This window comes from Callorhinus ursinus, unplaced genomic scaffold (genome assembly GCF_003265705.2).
Source record: "Callorhinus ursinus isolate GAN/ISIS: 27379988/994484 unplaced genomic scaffold, GSC_fseal_2.0 scaffold38, whole genome shotgun sequence".
In the NCBI taxonomy this organism is placed as follows: domain Eukaryota; kingdom Metazoa; phylum Chordata; class Mammalia; order Carnivora; family Otariidae; genus Callorhinus; species Callorhinus ursinus.
The window spans coordinates 10513707-10537427 of NW_027397100.1; the positions used below are offsets into that span (position 1 = coordinate 10513707).

At 52.8% G+C, this 23721-nt stretch overlaps 2 protein-coding genes across 8 annotated transcripts in view; one reads left to right on the top strand and one right to left on the bottom strand.

Annotated features, from left to right (window-relative positions):
- The first annotated feature begins 2787 nt into the window (after positions 1-2787).
- On the top strand, positions 2788-5193 carry CUNH20orf173 (chromosome unknown C20orf173 homolog). Of its 3 annotated transcripts, none has more exons than XM_073880507.1 (6): positions 2788-2899; positions 3025-3386; positions 3597-3775; positions 3856-4021; positions 4124-4240; positions 4910-5193. In XM_073880507.1, exons 2-6 carry the CDS (start codon positions 3069-3071, stop codon positions 4943-4945), a joined length of 816 nt encoding a protein of 271 aa, XP_073736608.1. In that variant the 5' UTR covers positions 2788-2899; positions 3025-3068; the 3' UTR covers positions 4946-5193. The 3 variants fall into 3 exon arrangements, with proteins under 3 accessions (XP_073736608.1, XP_073736609.1, XP_025732053.2); XM_073880508.1 differs by having other exon boundaries at positions 4189-4240; XM_025876268.2 differs by lacking the exon at positions 4124-4240.
- A 6551-nt stretch (positions 5194-11744) lies between these two features.
- Positions 11745-23721, bottom strand: part of CEP250 (centrosomal protein 250) — a 46565-nt gene continuing 34588 nt past the window's right edge. For 4 of the 5 annotated variants that reach the window (XM_073880503.1, XM_073880504.1, XM_073880505.1 and 1 more), the window contains 10 exons: positions 23538-23659; positions 22458-22578; positions 21304-21425; positions 18243-20858; positions 15686-15778; positions 15328-15483; positions 14757-14858; positions 14017-14073; positions 13685-13747; positions 11745-12299 (listed from right to left, as the gene is read on the bottom strand). In XM_073880503.1, coding sequence (XP_073736604.1) covers positions 12036-12299; positions 13685-13747; positions 14017-14073; positions 14757-14858; positions 15328-15483; positions 15686-15778; positions 18243-20858; positions 21304-21425; positions 22458-22578; positions 23538-23659 — 3716 coding nt within the window. In that variant the 3' untranslated portion in view covers positions 11745-12035. The remainder of the gene's footprint in view (positions 12300-13684; positions 13748-14016; positions 14074-14756; positions 14859-15327; positions 15484-15685; positions 15779-18242; positions 20859-21303; positions 21426-22457; positions 22579-23537; positions 23660-23721) is intronic. The other variant, XM_025876448.2, reaches the window with a different exon arrangement.

Consider the following 23721-nt stretch of genomic DNA (forward strand, 5'->3'; position numbering starts at 1 on the left):
AAGGTATAGCTAAGAATTAGCCAGAATTAATGATAGGCAATAGTGCTACAATATAAACCTCAAAAACATGCTAGAAAAAGAAGTCAGATACAAGAAACTACACATAATGTGATTCTATTTATATGAGATGATCAAATAAGGCAAATCTATAGAGGAAGTGAGTGAGAGGTTGCTTGGAATGAGGAGCGGGATTGACAGTAAATGTGAATGAGGGGTCTCTGATGGAAATGTTTTAAACTGGGTTGTGGTGATGTTTGCACAACTGTACAAATTTACTAGAAAATCATTGAACTTAAAATGTGTGAATTTTATGACACGTAAATTGTGCCTCAACAAAGTTGTTAAGAAGAGAAGCAAAGCTAATGGTTCAAGATGTTTTAACTTTTAAAAAGTCCTACCTTGCTAGCAGCTGGAGAAGAGGAAAATGGGGATTGATTGCTTAATGGGAATGGAGCTGCCTTTTGTGGGGATGAATACATTCTAGAACTAGACGGAGGTGGTGGCTGCACAGCACTGGGAATGTACTAAATGTCACTGAATTGTACACTTTAAAAGGGTTGCAAAGGTAATTTTTTGAATGTTTTAGCAGAATAAAGAAGATATAACTGGTTATAAAGGAAACTGCAATAAAGCTTACTATGCATCTTTTTCTAGAGGGTTTTTATTTATTTTTTTATTATATTAATCACCATACATTACATCATTAGTTTTGGATATAGTGTTCCATGATTCATTGTTTGTGCATAACACCCAGTGCTCCACGCAGAACGTGCCCTCTTTAATACCGTTCACCGGGCTAACCCATCCCCCCACCCCCCCCTCCAGAACCCTCAGTTTGTTTTTCAGAGTCCATCATCTCTCATGGTTGGTCTCCCCCTCCGATTTCCCCCCCTTCATTCTTCCCCTCCTGCTATCTTCTTTTTTTTTTTCTTAACATATATTGCATTTTGTTTCAGAGGTACAGATCTGTGATTCAACAGTCTTGCACAATTCACAGTGCTCACCATAGCCCATACCCTCCCCAATGTCTATCACCCAGCCACCCCATCCCTCCCACCCCCCACCACTCCAGCAACCCTCAGTTTGTTTCCTGAGATTAAGAATTCCTCATATCAGTGAGGTCATATGATACATGGCTTTCTCTGATTGACTTATTTCACTCAGCATTCTAGAGGGTTTTAAAAAACTTTTCATCTTGAGGGGTGCCTAGGGGGCGCAGTCAGTTGAGTGTCTGACTTGGTTTTGACTCAGGTCATGATCTCAGGGTTGTGAGATCCAGCAGTCTGGCTCTGCACTCAGCGAGGAGTCGGCTTAGGACTTTCTCTCCCTCTACCCCTCCCCTGCTCTCTGTCTCTCTCTCTCTAAAATAAGTAAATAAATCTTAAAAAAAAAACCAAAAACCCACAACTTTTTATTTTTACATAACTATAGGCACATGAGAAATTGCAAAAATAGGACAGGTCCTATGTACCTGTCACCCAGTTTCCCTTAATGGTAGCATCTTACCGTATCGTACCAGCAGTACATTGTCCAAACCAGGAAACTGGCATTGGTACAATATAATTAATTAAACTACAGACCTTACTCAAAATCTTTTGGCGAATTGTTTTAAAAGTTATAAAATACCCAGTGCAGATTTCCATTAGTTGAGATTGAATGGTTCTATTGTTCTCATCCCAGGGAAGAAAACATTTTGATTCAAAAAAAAAAAAAAAAAGGTTTCTGAACCTTTCTTTTCTAAAACCTTAGAAACAACTGAAAATTTGCCTTTCTTTTTAAGAGAGAGAGAGGAGGGAGGGGCAGAAGGAGAGGGAGAGAGAGACTCTTAAGCTGGGCGTGGAGCCCGACGTGGGGCTTGATCTCATGGCCCTGAGATCATGCCCTGAGCTGAAATCAAGAGTTGGATGCTCAACAGGGAGCCACCCAGGATCCCTGTCATTTTGTTTTTTAATATCTTCTGCCGGTGAAGACTGAATTAAGTGGGTGGCAGGGGAGGTGAAGAAGGTGATCAGAAGAAGGGGAGACAGAAACAACTGGATGGAAAATGGTTTTGGAAATCCTAGGAGAAGAACTCCAGGAGAGCACGTGGGTTTCTGGCTTCAGCAACTCGGTGACTGGCGGGATGCTTATCGAGTTGGAGGAGTCTTGGGAAGGGATTGGTTTAAAGGGAAAATCTTGAGTTTAGCCTCAGGCTTGTTCTGCAGGCCAGGTCTCTGAGACATCTAAGTGGAAGTCCACTGGGTTGTTGGGTATGAGGTCTGGAGAATAGAAGAAGAGAGGTCTGAGCCGAAGTTACACAACTGGAGAGGGGGCATGACACTTACACTAACTAGTATTTAAATTCCCTCTCAACTCTGCTCATGGATCCCATACAAACTTACTAAATGATTCTTTTTTTTTTTTTAAAGATTTTATTTATTTATTTGAAAGAGAGAATGAGAGAGAGCACGAGAGGGAAGAGGGTCAGAGGGAGAAGCAGACTCCCCGCTGAGCAGGGAGCCCAATGCGGGACTCGATCCCGGGACTCCAGGATCATGACCTGAGCTGAAGGCAGTCGCTTAACCAACTGAGCCACCCAGGCGCCCCTTACTAAATGATTCTAAGTCTTATGGATGCAGAGCTAAAAAAGACAGGTTCGTGCCTGTCCTCGTGGGTCTTACATTCAGTGTAGACCGCTGGTGTATCACAGACTGGATAGGGTGGTGGCTGTGCCCAGGCAGGCTACAGGACGGAGGTCACAATGTGTACTTTGTGATGAGGTTTATGGTATAACTGGTGGCACGGAGGAGCACCCTGAGAGCTAAGCCTTCCTCCTGTGGGGAGGATACGGGACCCACCATATGTTATCTTTCTGCCCTAGCACCTTCCATCCCAGGGCCACCCACAGTCCTCTTTGGAGGTGAGCAAATAGTTAGGGAGGCAGGAGATGAGGGGCTGGGAGGCGGTGTTGTGTGGAGGTTTGGGGAGCCCTTGGGGCTGATGGGACAGAGAGATGCAGGGGCCTCATTTCCTCTTCCTTCCCAGTCCCAGGTAGAGAAGTCAGTGTGCTGCCTGCCACGGGACCCATCATGTGGCCGAACACGAAGCACTTGTGGCAGATTTTTGTCCTGTGGGTCTTCTGGGTGCTCTTCTTGTGGCTGATGGCCCCGTGTCTGGATCCTAGACCTGAATCGGCCCCTCAGGAGAAACTGATGGTCTTGGTACCCCGGCATTGCAACCGCCCTTGGCTCAAACTCAGGACAAGTGGCTGCCCATCTGAAATGCTAAACTCCTCCCTCCAGCACCACAGAGTTGGAGAGGGGAACGGGTTTGCTGCATGCTATGGGAAGACCGTAGAGTACCTGATGGGGGCGACAGAGTCCCTGACCCCTGTGCTCTGGTGGTTGGTCAGTGGTGAACCCTGAGCTCAGTCCCACCCCTTGTCCTTCCAAAGCCTAGCCCACGTCCCACTTTCCCACCCAAGCCCCTGCCCTTGGCCCTGGCTTAGCGCACCTCTCATCTTCACGGCCTCGACCCCTGACCGCCAGCACAGGGCCTCGCCCACTACCAGGTGATACCCAGGTCCCAGCCCCCAATCTCCTTTCTGCTGTTTCCAGGGCATGAACTCAGCAAGTGGACTTGGCCAAATGTGGGAGAAGCTGTTCAAGGTGATTCCCAGGCCGTCAGTGAGCCATTTCCATCTCTACTGTGGGACTTGTGCTTTGGTGGGGGACCCCACGACCCTGCGGGCCTCTGGCCTCAGCCACAACGTCAACCAGTGCACCGCAGCCTTCAGGTGGGTACTGGGGAGAGCGCAGGGCATGGGAAGGTCAGGGCTGCCCTCAGAGTGCTGGCAGTTCCTGCTCTCCCTCCCAGGATGAACCACGACCATGCCCAGAGCTTTGAGACGGCGGGGAACCAAACCACAGGATGCTTCGTCTATCCCTGGAACGCCAGCATCCGGGGCTCCTGGAGACAGCTGGTGCTGCTGCTGCTGCAGCTTTCTGGTCTGGCGTGGACTTCAGATGCCCCGAGTGAGGAGGTGATGGTCTGGGAACCCAGACGTTCTTGGTACGGGGGTCAGGGGAGGTCACTGCAGGGGAGGACAGAGGGGCTCCAGGGAGACCCTCTGCTGGCTTATTAGGGGCACCTGCAGAACCTTCCCAGGTCTCAGACTGCTGAAACTCCCCCACCTCCCAATGATCTTAGATTCTGGAAGGTGGTCCTGTTCCCTAGTGGAATGGAAGGCAGCAAAGCCCAGGTAAGGGGACAGGAGGGAGGAAGACGGGGCTGTGGGCTGCTGTGGGCTGCTGTGGGCAGGGGCCCAGGTCGGCCCCCTCTCCCTTCTTCTCCACCTCCTGGTGATCAGCCCCACCTTCCTCAGGTATAACCAGGGCAACTGGCTGGCCGATCAGGGTCAGTATGCATTCCTGGGGCTCATGGCTCTGTTCTGTGCCTTGCACACCCATGACCAGGTTAGGAAAGATTCTGGTCTATTTCTCACACAAGTATAGAGTCTAGAAAATTTCAAGACCCTGCATCATCTGACCCCCTCCCCTCCCCTCCTCTCTCCCAGGCTCACACACGGGGCTTCTCGGTGTTCCCCAAACACCAGCTGCCTCCTGCCTTCTCACACACTGCTGCCTCAGCCTGGAATGCCCTTCTCTTGTCTCCCTGGGGAGTCCTCTCTCTTCCTCCAATATGAGGAGGAGGAGCAGCTAGTTGATGCTCTTTGCTGGGCTCCGGGGTCACACTGTGTGTTCAGAGTGTGTCTTCCCTGGAGAAGGAGAGCTCTGCTCTCCCAGCTCTAAGAGGAAGCCTATCACACTAGATGTTAAATGAGTGCTGAAGGGTGACTGGTGGACATGGGGGCAGGACAGGATCCGGACTGCGACCCTGTGGCTCTCTCCTGTCTTATCCTCTTTCCCAGGTGTCCTTATTTGGTTGGGGACAGACCAGCTCATGAGGTGGTCCCATTACTGGTATGATAAATATTGGTTCGAGAATAACATGCACAGTTTCAAACAACAGAAGGTCATCCTCAAGCTGCAGTGTGAGGGGAAGGTTGTTATCTACTGTTGGAATGTTTTCCAACCTGTTCAGCCCCCTGGAGGCCCTGGGAGCTGACAGGTAGTCAAGGAGACCACACAGCATCAGAAAGGGGACCCCAGATATAGATCTGCTGCTAAATAAAACTATAGCTTATTTCTCTCATTGGATTCCTGGTGGTATTAGAGGGCTACATTCTATTCCAGATTCTTAACAGCATAGCACCAATAAATATTTATATATATAACCAATAAATATAATCAAACCAAAAGGGGAAACAAGCAAACCCTAAAGCTGAGAACAAATCAAATGGTTGTATATCAAATTGATAACATAAGCACCAGAGAAAAGAATTATTTCAAGTTCCTTTGGAATTCAGTACACTGTGTATCCTTTGCAGGATATATTCTGTGTACAAAAAGAACTACAAAGAAATTTTATTTTATTTTATTTTATTTTAAAGATTTTATTTATTTATTTGAGATAGAGAATGAGATAGAGAGAGAGAGAACAAGAGGGGGGAGTCAGAGGGAGGAGCAGACTCCCTGCCGAGCAGGGAGCCCGATGCGGGACCCGATCCCAGGACTCCAGGATCATGACCTGAGCCGAAGGCAGTCGCTTAACCAACTGAGCCACCCAGGCTCCCACTACAAAGAAATTTTAAACTTCACTCAGTAGATTTATTATAATACTGGTATTATTTTTGAAACTATATGATGACTATCATGGAATAAAGTAAATAAGTAATTATATTAATATTATTAGGAACCAAATACAAAGATAGGTAAAAACCCTGTGACATTAAATTCAAACTGGAAATATTATAAACTCAATTTTTAAGTTATTTTTTACTGTGGCAAAATATACATAACATTTGCCATTTTAACCATTTTAAAGTGTGCAGTTCAAGGGCATTAAGTACACACTGTTGTGCAACCAACACCACCGTGAACTCATGATTTTCCAAATACACTTTCTGCTCTGTCATCTGAACGGTCTAAAAGCCTGAACATATCAGTAGCAATGATCAATCCCAGAACTCAGATTTTGTTTTCTAAACACTTCTTTCCCATGAAAAAATTCCAAGTCTGGACAGGAAAAGTAGAAGGAAAACCCAGACCTCAAAGTTGGGAAGATCTGAACATCAAAAATAGCACTTGTCGTGATGGACTTACAGGGAATATATAAAAAATCCCGAGTCCATAATGAGACTCAGAAATAAAAACAATTTGTTGGTGGAGACTATTACATCAACTGGGGAGGGGGAAGCATTTATCCTGCTTTCTTTGTAGAAACGGTGGTTCAAGGTAACCAAATAGCCTCAGACAATGAGGGTGTGCGGTTGCTGGGTGTGTAAAACAAATATCCACTACATTCTACCTCCTTGTCTGCCCAATAAGCACACACACACTAACAAAATGCATATACCCTCATATGACCAGGCGCACATATACCCGCCTCCCCAAGGGCGCTGTGGTGTACTGGCTGGTCTAGTGTGGAGCCAGAGTCCAAAAATCCCCAAAGGTGTGAGCAGTGCCCCAGCCCATCGTCATGTTATTCCAAGGTACTGGACCCATCATGACATCATATAGACATATTATTTAGAGGAATAACATTACCCACTACAAAAATAGCGTCTTTAAGAATTGGCTGTCCCCGGAGAGAGGTTGGAAAAGAATTGGATGGGAAACTGCTACCTTCTTTTCTACTTAATTTTGTAACCAGGTGCATGCACTGGTTTCATTTTAAATAAACGAAACAAAAATCTGCGGAGAAAAAAAAAGTTTGAGTGGACAGAAAAGTACTTTTAACCACATCATGAAGTTTTCCTGTAGATTCTTTTCTCAAGAGGGGCCAGGAAGCTCTTCCTTTCCCCCGTCTGCCTCCTGCCCAAGCAACCCTGCACCGCCAAGAGGCCTCCATCTCAGAGAGGTACCCCACACCAGCCTTGGCACACAATCTTGCCTGTTTTATTCCCGTCCCCATTACACTTGATTTCCAAGCCCTCCCTTGTCTGCTGGGCCCTGGGCTGAATGCCAAGGGGAAGGCGGTTATCCACAAGGCCTCCATGCAGGAATTCACAACGTGACTTGTGTGGTGGGGTCCCTGATATCGGGCTGGCATGAAGAACCCCATGGGGCACCAGCCCCTTCTCCTCCAGGGAGGCCACAGGACACACCAAATGTTGCCTCTCCCCTTCCTCCTCTCAGCCTCCAGGGGCGAATCCTGTAGAGCTTAGCAGGTGACTGTGAAGGAGGCGGCCGGCACAGTGGGGTGCTGGTGAAGTCGGTGACCACAGCTTCCTACCTTTCCCAGTGTTTGGTGTCTGAGTTAGCCTGCCACTTGGCCTTGAGCGTGGGACAGTAATGAAGCCTTCATGGTGGATTTTAGGCTCGTGGGCTGCCTTGATGTTCACCCGTGACTGATGCTTCTGCTCTGGTCAGGAAGGTCTGACTTGAGCGGTTTAGCTGGTAGAGCTTCCAAGAGCCTGCCATTGTTCTTGGGACCCACAGGCGCACCCCTGGACCCCATAAACCCAGTGTATCCATCCAATCAGCTTGGAAACACTTTGAAAGGGCTCTCCAGCCCTCTCTTCCACCAAGATGTTCTGTGACACTTTCTCTGGCTTCAACAAGCGGCCAGTGAGTCTCTTCTGGACCTCCAGTTCATTCTGTGAGTGTTTGTCTATGTCCAGGCGTGCCTTCCCTGGAGAAGAGCTCCTCCTTTCAGTGCTCATTGTGCAGCTTCGTGACACGCAGGTTTAACGAGTATTTGCCAAGTGAATGAAGAGCTGGATTAGGGGCAGGGGCAGCAACCAGCCCATTTTCTCCACAAGGTTTCTATATCTGGAGTTGGGCAGACAAGAGGTGGGCCCTTATACAGAGAAGGGCGTTACATCCACTCCAGTACTTGTTAAGCCACAATGCAACAGCAGAAGGCCAGGGAACCAGCCAGCTAGAATGTGAGGCTAGTCTTGGCCTGCCACAAGCCTTAGGCTCTTGGAGCTGCCAGGTAGGGCTGGAATACTCAGATCTAGGAGAGATGATGACAGGAAACCAAGATAGGAGGTACAAGAGTGATGTATGGATTATCAGGCACCGGATAAAAGCCTTCCCTGATTCCCTCACCTCAACAACTAGCAGTAATTAAGGAAGAACCAAATTTGAATACAAGTTTTCCTCTCCCTCCCGCCTCCACACACAAGGCCATGTGCTGAGATCAGACAGCAGCCACTCTCAGTGGGACACGATGCATGGCACTAGCGGGGCAATGCACTCTCCTCAAACCCCTCATTCACCTTTTCACCTCCAAGCCCTCCCACCCGTGTCAAGCTTCGGGCCTCACGAAGGCATATAAAAAGATGCTAACATTGGTTAACAAAGGACTAAGAAGGAAGGTCACCATGTCCACACAGGCTACCGACATAAATGAACTGGGTGAGACCCATGGGACCCGGGAGCAGCGCTCTACCTTCTCTGGAGGAGCTTCCCTTCCGAGCCTCACCTCCATCTGGGTCTAGGCAAACCCGGGTCCCAGGAGGGTAGACGGGAGGAAATTCCAGGGCCCCAAGTAAGACCCTATGTTCTTTATGTTCCCTTGTCTACTTTCTAAGTGTGGTGAGCAGAGCTGAGCTGAGCCTGCACTCCTTCCCCACTGTGCAGGAGGATCACACAGGGGACGTCGCTGCTTCCGGCACACTGACAGCCCCTGCTCTACTGACCCCCTGCCTGCTCTCTCGGCCCCCTGCCTCTGCATGCCCTTGCTCTTTCGGCCCGCCACCCCTGCGCGCCACTGCCCCTGCTCTTCTGGACCACCGCCCCCGTGCGCCACTGCCCCTGCTCTTCTGGCCCCCTGCCTCCTTGTGCCACAAACCCCTGCTCTTCAGGGCTAGCGTTTGCACGGAGCTCAGCTGCTCCCTTCCCCGGGCCTGGGGAGTGAACAGGTGGTCAGTGGGTCAGGGGGTAGGAGGTGAGGTATTGAGGGCTGGGGGTGGGGGGGCACAACGCATGAAGGTGTCCCCTGTCCAGAGACCAATTCAACAACCAGCTGGCTGAAAAGGGACCTGTTCCATGGGCTGAGAGGAGGCCTGCATGCAAAGTCTTAGCCTGGGAGTTGCCCTGATGCTTTTGTGGGTGAAGTATCCCTACCCCCACAGGTGCTTCTCACGGGCCCCAGAGCTGCAGAGGCTCTGAGGTTGCTCGCCACATCTGCATAGCCTGCTTTCACTGGCAGGCTGTTTGCCTCATTTGACCAGCGCTTCCAGATGGGCCCCGAAGCTCCTCAGGAAGCTGGAGACCACCATCTCCAGAGCTCATGGGCTCTGGGCTGTATCCCCTCTCTGACTCCTTTCTCTACTCTGATGAAGTCCAGCCTCCTCTGTGTGAGAACATGGAGGTCAAACGGCTAGTGGTCTGTGCTCTTCTCCATAGGCACCGACGCTGGGAGACCCAAGCCAGTGCCAGTAGGCCAAGGAGGAACTATTTCAGCTGATCCCCAGACCCCAGCAAAACCCCAAGACCTGCCCACGCCAGTCCTGTGCTAAACAGCGCAGGACTCGGGGAGTCTGCAGTCTTCGAGCCACTGATGAGCACCACACTGTGTCCTGGGGTGGGGGGGATGAGGGTGGTGAGCAGGGCTGGCCTGTGAGCCCCAGTGCCCTCCTCACTTCCTATCTCTGCAGAATGAACCAGGCCCTGTTTTTAGGTTCAGGGAACACGGGCAACAAACAGAGCCTACGGGCACATAAAGGACCCGAGAACGCCTGTGAGCTGGCAAGAATATCCAGGCGCTGCTGAAGCTCCAGATGTAGTGTGGACTGCAGGGGTCTTGAGCGAAGGCGGACAAGGGCACCTTTTATCAGGTGGTGTGACTGGCGGAGGCCCCAGGCCTGGAGTGGACAGCCCTTGGCTTTTTGGTGTAAATGTTGATCTTACCGTCACTCTACCGCCTGTGATTGTGCGCTCCCCACCCCCCTTGCTAACATACAACCAGTTTTTCCTTCCCTACCTCATGCTAGGCAGCTTTTCTGCCTTTAAGCTGCTGCTAGTCCCAAGTAGGGAAGCAGAGGAGGCAAGGTAATTAGGTTATGCTCTGGTGATCCTTGTTCTAACAAGCCAAGTTTGGAGACTTGTTGAGAGAATGGGGTGCCGCACCCACCAGACCCAGGCACTCCCCAGGAACAAGAACATGGCCCAGACGCTGGCTCAGCTCTTGTCTCCTCCTACTCTCAGGACTTTCTGGCCTGTACCAGCCTCTAGCAAAACAGATGAGGAGGAGGTGGGAGGAAAAAGTTTTGTGAAAGGAGACCTCTGTGCTTGGCTCTGACCTTTCCCCTCAGGGTTCTGGTGACCAACTTCACCGTCCTCAAGTACATCCACGAGACCTAGCTGGTCAGGGACATCTCCCAACCACCGACTTGCTGTGGCATGTGATAAGGAGAAGCAGAGAAAGCTCTGGCCCGATGACTTTAGGCAAGGTTGGGTCCTGTCTGGAAGGTCCACACTCTTCTCTAAGCTAAAGAACTGGAGGTGAAGGATCAAAAAGTAAGGAACCAAGAGAAATCCTGTTTGTCCTTGAGAACTCCAAGCACAGAAAAGGCCAGGTGAGGATTCTCAGTCATAGGGAAACTGACTAGAGGTGGCGCCCAGGGCCCAGCATCTCTGGGGCCCCAGATCTAGTTCTGGGGGAGGGGGGTTCTAAACTGCAACTTTTTACTAAGCATCTGTTGTGGAGTCTCATACCATGAGTTTTTGGAACAAAGCTTGGCTGTGGTGAACAGCCCCCCATCTGCTCTGTGTGATGTGATGGAATACAAGGGGCCTGAACCCTGAGTAAGTAGGTTTGGGGGAGTGGAGTGCTGCTCTCAAACCCCCACATTCTTAACTGGGCCTTAGCTCCATCCTCAGGCTTAGGAAATTCCAGATTACAGTTGAAAGGCCAGAGGAAGGCCAAGCCCAGCTTCTTTAAAGAAAACAGTTCTCTTAGGCTTCGAAGAAGTTGCCAACAATGTCTTAAGCCAGTGAACGAGGTTCAGTCCAGGGTGCCTCTACCAGGGTCAGTCCCTAAGTGACGAATTCTGCCATTATCTATCTTCTTTACTGGCTTGACACGTGGCTGGATTACGGGGGACCAGAGTTGGTCCCAGTTGGTATGCCCAGGAAGGGACACCAAGGGCATTTACCCAGAGCAGAAGGGGGATGAGGCCAGATGGAGTGTCCGAACTCTAGAGACCGACTAGCCAAAGGTCAACTCAGTGTTTTTGAAGGCCTAGAACTGGTTTTAAGTCAAGAACATATGATGGTTCTCATTATCCATGAGTTCAAATCTAGATTCCAAGGCCCTCTATAATCTCCCTGCTTCCCCATCCAACCTTAGCCCCAGCACACTCTGCCACAGGCCGACCCATCTCACCAGCAGGCTTAGCAACCCTGCCGGACTCGTCCATCCTTCAAGGGTCAGCTCATGCCTTCCTTCCTCGGTCCCCGGAATTTCTAGGCACTTCTGGTCAGCACAGAGAACGGTCTGTGACTCGTCGATGAGCGTTCTTGCCAACCGGACTCAAGCTCCCTGTGGACAGGGGCTTTGTCTTGTTGCCTTCTCTGTCAGAATGCAGGCAGACAGCAAATTCATGCCACCTGACAGGAATCTTTAGCCAATCCTTCCTTCACAGCTGCCCTGCTGTGCTGCGGCCGTCCAGTGACAAAGTGGAGACAGCATCAGGGAACAAAGGCAGAGACGCGGGGTTTATTGTTGGCGGGGAGGAGAAAGATTCGGTGAGGTGCTGAGATAATATATTCGAGACAAGAGGCAGCAGACGCCCCTTGGCCAGAGCGAAACTCCTCTAGGTGACTCTGTGGGCTACGGGCAGCTGTGACTTGCCTCATTCCCATGTGAGCCGGGGCCTTTCCCCAGCCTTGCAGGTTTCCTTCCCTCCTCCTTGGGCCACAACAAACTATCCGTCCGTCCATGTAGTCTCAGGCTGACCCGGATCCTGCCCTGACTGGCTGCTATCTGGAGATGGCTTGGGTAGTGCTGGGGCTGGGACACAGCGGGACTGGCCCTGGGGATGTCAGACTCTGAGTCAGGGACTCGTCCAACTTGCGGGTCTCGGCTTCCAGGACGGTGGCCTCGGGGGCCTGGGCCACGGCCAGCAGTGAGTGGGAGAGGCTGTGGTGCAGGCCCGCTAGCTCACGGCTGGTCTGCACCGAGCGAGCAATGTAGTCCTGCCTCTGCTTCCGCTCCAAGGCCAGCTGGGCTCGCAGCAGGGCCACCTGTGGTGGGGGGGAACCAAGAAGGAAAGAGTAATTAAGGGCCTTGAAGCTGCCCCAAGTCCCCCCTGCTCCGCTCTTGGGGCTCTTGGGAGAAAGCATTTGAATCAACTACCACACACAAATCTCAGGATCAGGCTCTGGGGTGTTTGGGAGGCAAGAAGAGCCTCGGGAGTCACGGGAAATCCAGTGATTCTCCACCCTGGCTGCATAGGAGACTCAAGTAGGGACCTTAAAAACAACAGCAACAACAGAACTGCTCATCCACTTTATTGAGGGATCATTTATATATAATAAAATGCTGGGATTTCAAGTGCACATTGTGATGAGTTTGATTATGTACATACACACTTATAACCGCTATTCCGATCAAGATACAGGATATTTTAATCACTGCAGGAAGCTCTACTGTGCCCCTTTGGAAGCTTTTGATAAATACTCTGACTTAATTAGACTGCGGTGAGGCCTAGGCATCAGTATTTTTTTCAAAGCTCCCCAGGTGGTTCTCATGTGCAGCCAGGGTTGAGAATCAGTGATGAACCCTTATTTCTTGGATGAGTACACTGACTACCAGAAGGTGGTTACTGGGCGCTCAGGGCAGGGCCAGGACCAAGGTGAGGCAGAGAGGAACGTGGGGCGTAAAATTTAAGAAGGGGCTCCAGGTCGACAGCGAGCATCTCCTTAAATTCTCACCCCGTGTGCCTCCCTTGCCTTGCCCTAGTCCGGGCCCCATCTCAGGGCTTTTTTGTATGAATTCAAATTAATAGCCGAGTCTAGCTGTATAGTTAGGCGCTGCCAGTAGTGACTATTAGTTTCTGAAACGGGCTCAGAAATAAAAATTCCACAGTTCTTATGACTCCCGGGCCTTGAGAAACAGGGTGAGCCTTCAGGTGAGGCCTATAAGGCAAGAAGGCGCCTGATCCCGGCTTTCTCTGCCGTGGTGGCTGGAGCTGAGCTCTGAGGTACGGGGCTTGGTGCTGGTGCCAGGCTACTCTGCCTGGTGTGCTGGCAACAGTCCTGCGTGCACGGGTGCATGTGAGGGCAGAGGAGGCCAGGATGCTCGTGTCTGCTTTCCTCTGTCCTCTAGAATCTTCCGTCTGCTCCTCAACGCTCTTCCTTCTCCTTCTCCTTCCTAGGTAGGAGCCTGGCAGTCTGCGGTCTAGAGTGTGCTTTCTTCCCCTCTCCTACCCTAAGCAGATGGGAGGTTGAGTTGGGACTGGGCTCTTCTTGCCTCCCACAGAGACTGAAGTTCTCTGAGGGAGGAACTATTTCCCATCTCCCTGCTGGAAGGACATAAAGGGTCAAGCATGCAGCAGACACTCACGCCTTGTTGCCTGACTGCAAGGGAGGGAAAAGGGGCTTAGAAAGCTGATCCTTCTAGAACATACCTCTTTCTGCAGTTCAGCGATGTGCTTGGCATCTGAGGAGCCCTTCTGTCCTCCCCTTCCATCCTATGGAAGACGAATGCCATTACTATTGGAATAGGCCTTCCCGCCCTGGGGGTTCTATAGGCCACCTTCAGCCAGCTCATCCCAATCCTGGGGTTCAAGGCAAGGGCTACGGGCCAGAAGTGCCTGAAATCAGACTGGACTCCATAAGGTACCTTGACCCTTGGGCAAGGAAGCCCAGGAGGGCCCAAGCCAGCCTAGTGGATGACGCCCATTGGAGACCTGATGCTGAACATCCAAAAGGCTTGGATGGCTTGGCGTCTTTGAGTCACCTTTTCATTTACAGAAGTATGCCACGCATCTGCCTTGTGCCAGCCCTGGGCTGTGAGCTAGGGATGCAGAAAGGAAGTAAGACAAGGTGCTTGCCCTTGGGAAGCTTTTTATAAAGGAAGGGGGATGGAGAGCTAGGAGATGCTCAGCCACCAGAAGCAGTCTCTCCCAAACAGGCTGCAGCGCTGTTTATTGATGGGCATAACCCAGCTAAAAGAGTGCTGGTTTGGGAAGTCTTCCCCCAATTCCTTACCCCAAAAAGGGAGTCTAGTCCCAGGAAATACCATGGACTCTAATTTTGTAAATTCAGTACTACAAGGGAGGAGATCCGAGAGGCCCACAAAGCTGCTATCAGGATCGTAGGCACATTAGGTTCTGGCAAGTACCACCCGACACCCCTTCGCCTGGGATTCTGACCAAAAGCCTGATGAGCCCCACTCCTGGATGAGCCTGAAGCCCTGGTCTGGAAGCAGGGAGGTTATACATCAGGGAAGGCTTTCTGAGCTCCTGAGAAGGTAGGGCTGCAAGCCGTGACTCCATCCCCACCCACTGAGGATGGGCCTCCTTCCTGGGTCAGGGACAGACTTGAGCTTCGCAGAAGCCAGCCAGGAGGGGGCTCCCCAGATTGGCTCACATGGCCGTCTCCCCCTTCGGGGTAGCCTGGGGCAGGCACTGCAGGGCGCAGTTTCTGGTGGCCGCATGTGGGCTCTCTGGAGGCTGCAGTCAAGAAAAAGAGGCATACCTGCTGTGTGGGGGGTGAAGCTGTGGCTTCCCTGACCTCTGGGACGCTGGGCCTCGATGCGCGCATGGAGTCCCTCTTCAGCTTCCTGCGCTCACGCTCCACCTGCCGGGATGCAGGTGAGAAGTCAGGGTTTGGCTTGGCTCTGGGGCTGGAGCAGAACTGCCTTTTGCGAGAGAAGGCTGGTGTGGGCTCGGCTGCGGGTGTAGGTGTGAGCAAGGGACAGCAACCACGAGAAGCTAAACTGGGATGAGGAGGGCACAGGCCAGAGCAGCCCTGAGAACAGAGATGCTGCCGGGGCGGAAGAGGTAGGGCCCGCCTCTCAGGCCTTCCAAGCAGGCGTAGCAAATGCTTTCTGTAGTATTTTGCGCTTTGCAGGCCACCAAATCTCTGGCACAACTATTCAACTGCACTATTGCAGTCTCTCATGAACATTGCTTTTCAGCAAAAGGCAGTGTTGGATGTGGCCCCTGGGCTACAGTTTAGCACTCTGCTCTGAGGGCTACATGAGAAGTGGAGATGCCTGCACACCGGACCCCAGACGTGGGAGCTGAGGACAGGAGAAAGGACTCACCTGCTCCAAGGTGACCCGCAGCTGGACATTGTGGCGCTGGAGCCTGCTCCGGTCAATCTCCAACTGTGCCACGGCTTGCTGGAGGTGTTCCAGCCTTTGTCCCCAGAGCTGCCTCTCCTCCCTCCCGAGACCAGGCTCAGCATCTACTCCTGACACCTGCAGGACAGACCTGGGGCTCTCACCTGGCCAGCTCCTTAGACAGATGGGGAACCGATAGAGGACAAAGGGACCAATCTGGCAGGTCTGAGCTTCAGGGACCCAATTCCCAAAGGAGGGGAACAAGCCCCTAGAAAGAAGCTTCCTCCTGGCCACGGTTCCCACCAGGCCCCCAGGTCACCTCTTCCAGCTGTGCACCTACCTCTGCTCTGGGCCCCCGTTCCGCTCTGCTGGTTGAGCTAGGGCTGAGGAGCCGCTCCTTCTCCAGAGCCTGCTTGGCGAGCTCCAACTCATCCTGGGATAACAAGTTGTGGAGCAAATCACACCATGGCAACCTCATATCCAGACCCACACTACCTTCCATCCTCATAAAAACCAGTTAATTTTCTCATCAGGTTATAGTCTTATTGTTCCTGGATACTCTGAGCTATTCTAGTGCAAAATCTTTATTTTACAGATGGACAAAGCAAAGAAGCAGAGAGGGGTCTATTCAAAAATACATGGTGGGCTAGGACTAAAACCTGGCTCGTTTGAGATCTTCCATAAGCTAAGCAACAACCTGGAGCACTGAGGTGTTGTAGAAAGAGCATGGACTCTGGGATCACACAGAGCTGGGCATTCTGTCATTACTTACTGGCTATATGACCTGGGTCAAGATATGAGCTCACTCCAAAACCTAACTTCCTCATTTGTAAAATGACCACATGCTCCATGAAGCACAGATCAAGCCTCTGGGGTTAAATCCCTCCTGATAAGTGGGGACCCCAGCGCTAGATATTTTCTAGGCACCATGTGTCTCATAAATGATAATGGTCAAGAAAAGAGACAGATGAGAGGAAGGGAGTGTACATGGGTTTAGGTCGTCTGGGAGACAGGGAGCGCCCAGCAGTCAACAGGCTGTGTTCTGGAGTCAGATTCCCTAGATCTATTTCTGCCACTGACTGGCCGTATGACCTTGGACAAGTTACTTGGCCTCTCTGAACTATAACTGGAGATAATAATTCCTACTTCTCAGGGTTGTTGTGGAAGGAAGCAAGAGTAACTGTGCATGGCATGGAAAATGCTTAAGATAAGAAATGATAGCACTGCGATGAAGGGCTGCATCTGAAAGATGTTCTTGAGTGTTTGGGGGGGAGTGCAGGGGGACCTTGACCTGAGCTACGCTACTCTCAGTAACCCTCCTGCCCTGCAACAGACCTTACTTGTTCTGTGCCTGTAAGAATGAGCCTAGAAATAGGAAAGGAATTCTACTTATCGAATGCTTCCTTCCTATGCACTTTATATGTATTATCTCATTTCACACTCAAATGGCCTTATGGGGCTGGTATTGTCATTCCCTATTTTATGGAAGAGGAAACCAAGAGTCACAGAAGTGAAGGCACTTATCTAGGGTCACACAGCCTATAAACCATAGGATAGTACTGCAAACCCAGGAACTTGACTCCAAAGTTCACTCATGGATCCCCTTCTCTGCACATTGCTCCCAAAAGGCAAGTCCCTGCAGCACTGTGTGTCTCAGATGACGGAGGGGTTTCTCTGGGGCTCAACCCTGGTCAAGGCCCCATGATGTGGAGTCAATTTCCTGGGAAAAATGGGCTGGGCTCCTCTTGGCAAAAGAGACAATGCCTCTCTATGGCCAAAAGTCAACCTTGCTTTCCTGACTGCCTACTCTGTGCAGGCCTTGTGCCCAGTGCTGGAGAAGCAAAGGGGACTAACACGTGGCCCCTGACCTTGAGGTTGAATGCTGCACCCTAAGGTCCACTTCTCTTCTCACTCGATATTCCGCCTAGAGGAGTGCACCTGTCCTTAACTGCTGAGGACCCCAAGTCTCTATCCCTAGCATCATCCTTCACCTTTAGATTACTTTACAGACCTGCCCCCTGGATGTCACTCCCTGCAGGTCCTGTAAGCCCCTCACTCCACTGCCATTCCATAGTATTCCCGAAACCTGCCATTGAGCAGAAACCTGGGGGTTTGGTTTCCTTCTGCCCCTTCTTCACTCCCCTGTCTCTTAGCCAGTCAACTGCCAGAAGTCCTGTGAGCTTCTAGGCCCACCCCCACATCACCGTCCACCCTTACTGTCTTAGGTCACCATCTGTCCTGCGACTTCGATGACCTGCATCCTTGTTGGTCTCCCCAGATCTACTGTTGCATCGGATGTGTCACCCTCCTCCACTACCCCAAACACTTCATCCAGGCCCCACTGGTTACCCAGGTCCTTGACACGACTCAGAAGCCCTGAACTATGGGGCCCCTGCTGCCTTGTCTGTTGCCAATTGCCCCTCTGTGTCCCATTCAGCCCGAAGTCCTTGTACAAATGCCCCGTGCTCTCCTCCCTCTTTCCTCTTCCCCAGAAAGCTCCTCCCAGACTTGGGCTTGGCTAATTCCTTACTGGTCGAATCAGATCTAATCTTAAACCCTGCTTTTACTGGAAAGCCTTCCAGGATTTACTACTAGGAAAGGCTGGCTGGGTGCCCTCTCTGTGCTCAGAGCACACTAAACTTCCCTAATGAGGCTCTAATTAGAACCAGACACTGCACTCTAATTGCTTATCTGCTAGACTATAAGCTTTATGAGGGCAGGAACTGTGGCTGTCTTATTCTCTCCATATCTCCCCATATTAGCACAATACCCTGGATTCCACATATCTCCACCCTCTGGCACCCTGAGGTGTCACAAGCCCGGGGTGGCGGGAGGCCCCTGAGCTCAGCCAGACAGGCTCTGTCCCCCTGGCCGGTACTACCCGTGGAGTGACTCACCTGCAGCTTCTGCTGTTCTGAGTCCCGCTCCAGAACAGAGGCCTGTAGGAACATGGCTACCTCCTGCAGGCTGCTCACGCTAGCCTTGCTCTGGGCCAGGGACAGCGCCAAGTCCTGGGCCTTCTCCCTCCACTCGATCTCCCTGGCCTCTGTCTGCCTCAGTGCTGCCCGCAGTCGCTCCAGCTCGTCCTGCAGCCGGGGTCCTAAAGTGTCAATGTTTGTAGAGGGCTCCTCCACTGGGGAGGCTGTGTGGTTGTGGGGTGAGTCCTCCAGATTCTTCCTTTGCTGGGCCTCCCTCAGCCCCACAATCTCCTCTTCCTTTTGGGCTAGAGTCAGCTGCAACTCCCTCAGGCTTTCACGAAGGCCCCCCATCTCTTCCTCTTCTCTCTCCCGGCCTGGACCCTGCTTCTCTTGGATGGCATCTTCTCGGGCCCTCTGGGCCAGAGACTGCTCAAGCAGCTGCCCCTGCCTCTTCTGATGGCTCAGCTCTTCGTCCCTCTGGGCCAGTGCCCGCTGGAGCTGCTGCACGGCCTCCTGGTGCCGGAGATCCCGGTCCTGGATCTCGCCTTCCCGCCTCCGCAGGGCCTCCTCCAGCTGCCGGGCCTGCGCCTGGCAGGAGTCCAGGGCAGCCTGCAAGGTGGCCGTGCTGGCCTCCAGGCTGTGGCTCAATTCCGCCTGCCCCAGCAGCCGCTGCTCCTTCTCCTGCAGGGCGGCCTGAGTCTTGCTCAGGGCCTCCTGCAGAGCCTTGGCCTGGTCCCGGGCAGTCTCTTCCCGCTGCTGGGAGGAGCGGCCGGCCGCCTGCAGGGCCTCCAGCTCCTGGTCCCGTTCCTTGAGCGTGGCCTCCGCCTGCAGCAGGTGATCCCGCAGGCCCCTGACCTCCACCTCGTGCTCCTGGGCCTGCTCGGCACACTGTTGCTGGAGGGCCAGCAGAGCATCCCCCTGCTCCCGAGACTCAGCCCTGAGGGCACCCAACACCTCCTCCAGGGCCTGCCCGCGCTGTCCCTCCACAGCCAGCTCGTCCTGGAGCCTTCGCACATGCTCCCTGTGGCCCTCGAGCTCTCCCTGGCGCTCCCGCAGGTCGGCGTGGGCCCGCTCCAGGGCGCTCCGCAGCATGCTCGCCTTCTCCTTCGTCTCCTCCTCCTGCTCCCGCGCCTGCTGCTGCTGGTGCCGCAGGGCCTCGAGCTCCTGGTCCCTCTGAGCCAGGGCCCTCTGCGCCTCTTCCAGGTGACCCTGAAGTGACTGCTCTTTCAGTTCCGCCCGTTCCCTGGCGTCCTGCAGGTGCTGCTGCACGACCACCAGCTCCCGCTCTCGCTGGCTCAGGAGGACGCTGGTCTCACCCACCTTCCTGTGTAGGCCCTGGAGCTCCTGCTCCAGCTGGTCCTTGCGCTCCCTCAGCTCTCCGAGGCGCTCCTGCTGGCACTCCACCTCCTTCTCCTTATCCCGCAGGATCAGCTTCATGTGCTCGAGGCTTCCGCGCTGTGCTTTACCCGGGCCCTTCCCTTCCTCTGCCCGCTCCGGCGTTGGCGGCCTCTGGGAGGCCAGCTCCCGGCCTCGCTCCCTCAACGACAGCTTGATCTGTCCCAGGTCCTCCTCCAGGATCTTGGTCTGCAGCGTCCTCTGGTCTTCCAGGGCCCGAATCCTCTCCGTCTGGAGCAGCATGTCCTGGTTCCTCCTCTCCAGGTCCTGAGCCAGACGCTCCTTCTGCCTCTGCAGCTCCTCGATCTGTTGTCGCTGGCACTTCAGCTCCTGGTCCTTGTCCTGCAGCTCTCGTGCCAGCAGGGTGCCGTGGCTCTCCAGCTCGTCGATCTGGCTGCTCTGGGCCTGCAGCTCCTGGCTCCTCTCCTCCAGGTCCAGCGTCAGGTGGGTCAGAGCCACCCTCTGCATTTCTCTCTGGCCCTCCAGCTCCTCGATGGCCTTTTGTTGGTACTCCATCTGGTGATGGTTTTCCTCTAGTTCCAGGGCCAGGCATTCCAGAGTAACCAGCTGCTTCTTCAGATCCTGAATCTGTCCTTTCTGGGACTCTATCACTTGGGCCTTCTTCTCAAGTTCGAGAAGATTATGCTCCAAGATGCTCCTCTGGGTCTCTCGATCCTTCTCGAGCTCTTTGATTTGCTCCCTCTGCATGACCAGCTTCTGTTCCCGCTCCTGGACGGCCAGGGGCAGGTGCTCTAAGATGGACCTGCACTTCTCCAGCTCCTGGATCTGTTCTTGTTGCGTGCCCACCTCCTGGTTCCTCTTCTTCAGGTCCAGAGATAGCACTTCCAAAGCAGCCTTCTGCATCTCCCGTTGCTTCTCCAGTTCTTGGATATTTCCCCGCAGAGCCTCCACCTCCCCTTCCCTTTCGGATAGGCTCTGGGCCAGGATAGCTAAATTCTCCTGCAGAGCCTTCCCATGGGCCACCTTCAGCTCGCCCTGCTCCTGCAGAGCCTGGGCTCGCTCACGCTCAGTCTCCACTTCCTCGCTCTTGAGTTTCAGGGCTGAGCGAGTGGTTCTCAGGTCCTCCTCCAGAGCCCCGGCGGCACTGGCCTGAGCCCTGGCTTCTGCCACAGACGCCTGCAGACGTTCCACCTGGGCTGTCAGGTTCTCCTTGGCTGCCTGCAGGAGCCCTCGCTCCTTCTGGAAAAGAAGACGAAAAACCACCTTAGGCTACACTTCCCGGATACTATCACCCCAGTGCAGGCCCTTCGGTAGCCCCAGCCCCGTCAAGGAGGGACAAAGAGAACTGGCTCCTTCCACTTAAGCTGATCCAGTAAAAGATCATCCCTACTGAATTCCACAGCTCCGTTAGGGCCCAGAAGGGAAAACCTGAGACAAATGAGAAATCCCAGACTCTGGTCCTTCAGGGCAAGGGACAAACTTTTCTGCCTCCCTTCAGGAAAACTCGCTGGGGCCTTCATGCTGGCCCTCAAGGACAGTGAGATAGCCGGGGAAACTGAGCCCCTTGCTGAAGAACGTTGGGCACTACCCGTGGATAGGGTATGACCACAGGCCCAGGTGGCTTTGGAGCTACAGACTGGGCCCTGAGGCCTCCTCCTCCTGCCCCGGAGCAGGGTCACCTCACCTGGGCCTCCAGTCCCTGCAGCTCTGCTTGCTGCAGACGACCCTGCAATGATGCCACAGCTTCGTGCAGCTCCGTCAGCTCGGATTCCAGCGAGTGCTGCTTTCCTTCCCACTTGCATTTCTCTTTGGGAAGAGGGGAGGTGGCAGAGTGAGGCCCAGGGTGGAGGGCAGAGGAAAAGAGGGACATGGAGGCAGATGGAGGGTGAGGAACAGAATCAAAGGGGAAGAAGGCCAGGAAGGAGAGAATTACATCCAGTCTCACAGCCACACCACCCATCTGCCAACTTTCCTGGTTGTCAGGGCTCCTGCGACTCCCACACTCACGTCCGGAGCCGCCGCCTGGTGCTAGCACTTGCCTGACTATCCTCCCAACACTGCCCCATCCTGACCACGTGGAGATCTCCAACCCCGGATTCCCAACCAGGGGGGAGCCAGATGACGCTGGAGGGCCTTTCTAGTCTCTAATTCTATGGCTTGCAGAGGTTCCCAGAGACCACTGTTGCTCTGTTGGCTGCCCACTTCTGCAAAAGGCACCAGAACGCAGCTCTGTGCGTGTGGCTCTCAGGGCGCCCTCCGGGATACTTTCAAGACCCAGATCCCCCTCCCCAAGTTGTCTTCTTCTCTTCTACCACAGAGCTTTGGCCCCCAAGACCTGCCCTCTCCTTTCTTTTCCAAATAGTCACCACACATGCCTTTGGCTGTGGTGGGGCAGACATTCTCCCCAGATCCCCCCACTTTGCTGTCTCCCAAACAAGTCCATGATCCTTCTGCTGTTGAAGGTGAATAATTTTGACAACATAGCTGGAGATGACAAAAATAAGTAACGTGGATAAAAGACACAGAATTTTATAATGTTCTCACAGTCCTGGCCCTAGATTGCCAGTTTTTTAATACGCAGACAGAGAAGGGGGAAGCCTAGGCAGGAACTTCTCTCGGTTCACCCACTCTGTCCCCCTGAATTCCTTCTTCTAGGATGGCCCTCAAAGGCCAAGCAAAGCAGAAAAACAGTTCACGGGGGTCATCACCCCTTTGGAGAGGTCTCTAGGTAGCTACCTATAGTTGGGAGCCAGCAGTGAAGAGTGGCTGCCCCTTCTGGGCTTCCAGCCTCTCCTCTCTCTTCCCTCCAAATCTCCCTACCTGCCTTGCGCTTCTCACCTTCCTGGTTCTGGGAGAGCTGTCTCTGCAAATCCTGCAATTCTGTGCAGACCTGACTTTTTTCGGCCTCTGCATCAGTGAGACGCTGTTCGAGCTTCAGAGCCTGCTCCCTCAGGTCATCCTGGGAAAGGAAGCGTGAGGCTAAACTCCAACCTCTTCATCTTCCACAAAGCTATCCTGGCCCCAGACCCAAACACCCCCCCCAACTTCCTCTCAGCCTCTGCGGGGTCTGTCCCCACGGATCTACTCCCAGATCGCTCCCCAGAACCATGACATGCTCTGCTTCAACTGACTGGAGCCTAGAATCCCTGTCTGACCACTGTATGCCTTTTAAAACACGACTTGCTGGAGTCTTAGCCCAGGGTCACCTCTCCTCTGCCCAAACTCCTACTTCAAAGATCAACTCAAAGGTCCCTTCTTCCTTCCCTGTGACCGTCCCCAAGGAGGAATGAATTGTCCCTTCCTCCTATTATCATCAGTTGCATCTGTTACTGATCCAATTAATTCTATCAGTTCTGCTTATTTTAGAATGCAGTTTCTTTCCTCAGCCTTCTCGAGGGTGGAAATCTGGTCTTTCTCCCTTCTGTACCATCAGCTCACAGTGGCTGGCACAGAGGTGGTGTTCAATTTTAATTGAATGATAGGTTCACCGAGAGGTGGAATTTATGGGATTTTTAGTTCAGTCTTAGGCCTGGAATGTTCCTATAGATGGCAACCTCAAATCTCAGTGGTCCCTGTCTGTCGGGTTGTTTTTGGAGGTATTGGCACCAAGGATAAGTAATTCACAGCTGAGAGGAAAATGGTACAAAACAATATCCCCCATCTGTGCAGGCTTCTTTAGTTCAGAGCCCACTCAATCCCTCACCCACTCAATCCTCACAACCCCAAGGCAGGCATGGTTTGCCTCAGTTGACTAGTGAAACCCAGGCCTAAGAAACCAAATGCTGTGCTCATGCTTGCCCAGGTAGGAAAGGATCGGGATGGAACTCATCCCAACTTGGGAATAAAACAGCTCAAACTGCTTCATGAGTCCTCTTCTGGGGAGTGAAGAGTTCAAGGAAGGAGAGCAGAGCATCGTACCCGGGCCTGCTGAGTCTTCCACAGGTCTTGGTGAAGCTTCTGGAGGGCAGATGCCACCGCCTCAGCTGACAGGGCTGTCAGGAGGGGCCCTTTCTTAAGGAGGAGCCTAGCTCCATTCTGGTCTGAAAAAATGAGGAAACACCTCCTCACTTGGCTGCACTATGAAAGGAAAAATAGCCAAACC

Excerpts from the sequence above, each read along its gene's own strand:
- CUNH20orf173 (XM_073880507.1), top strand. The coding sequence starts at position 3,069 with ATGTGGCCGAACACGAAGCACTTGTGGCAGATTTTTGTCCTGTGGGTC. Across the intron at positions 3,387-3,596 it reads CCCCTGTGCTCTGGTGGTTG|GGCATGAACTCAGCAAGTGG; the intron begins GTCAGTGGTGAA and ends TGCTGTTTCCAG. Across the intron at positions 4,241-4,909 it reads TGGAAGGCAGCAAAGCCCAG|GTGTCCTTATTTGGTTGGGG; the intron begins GTAAGGGGACAG and ends CCTCTTTCCCAG.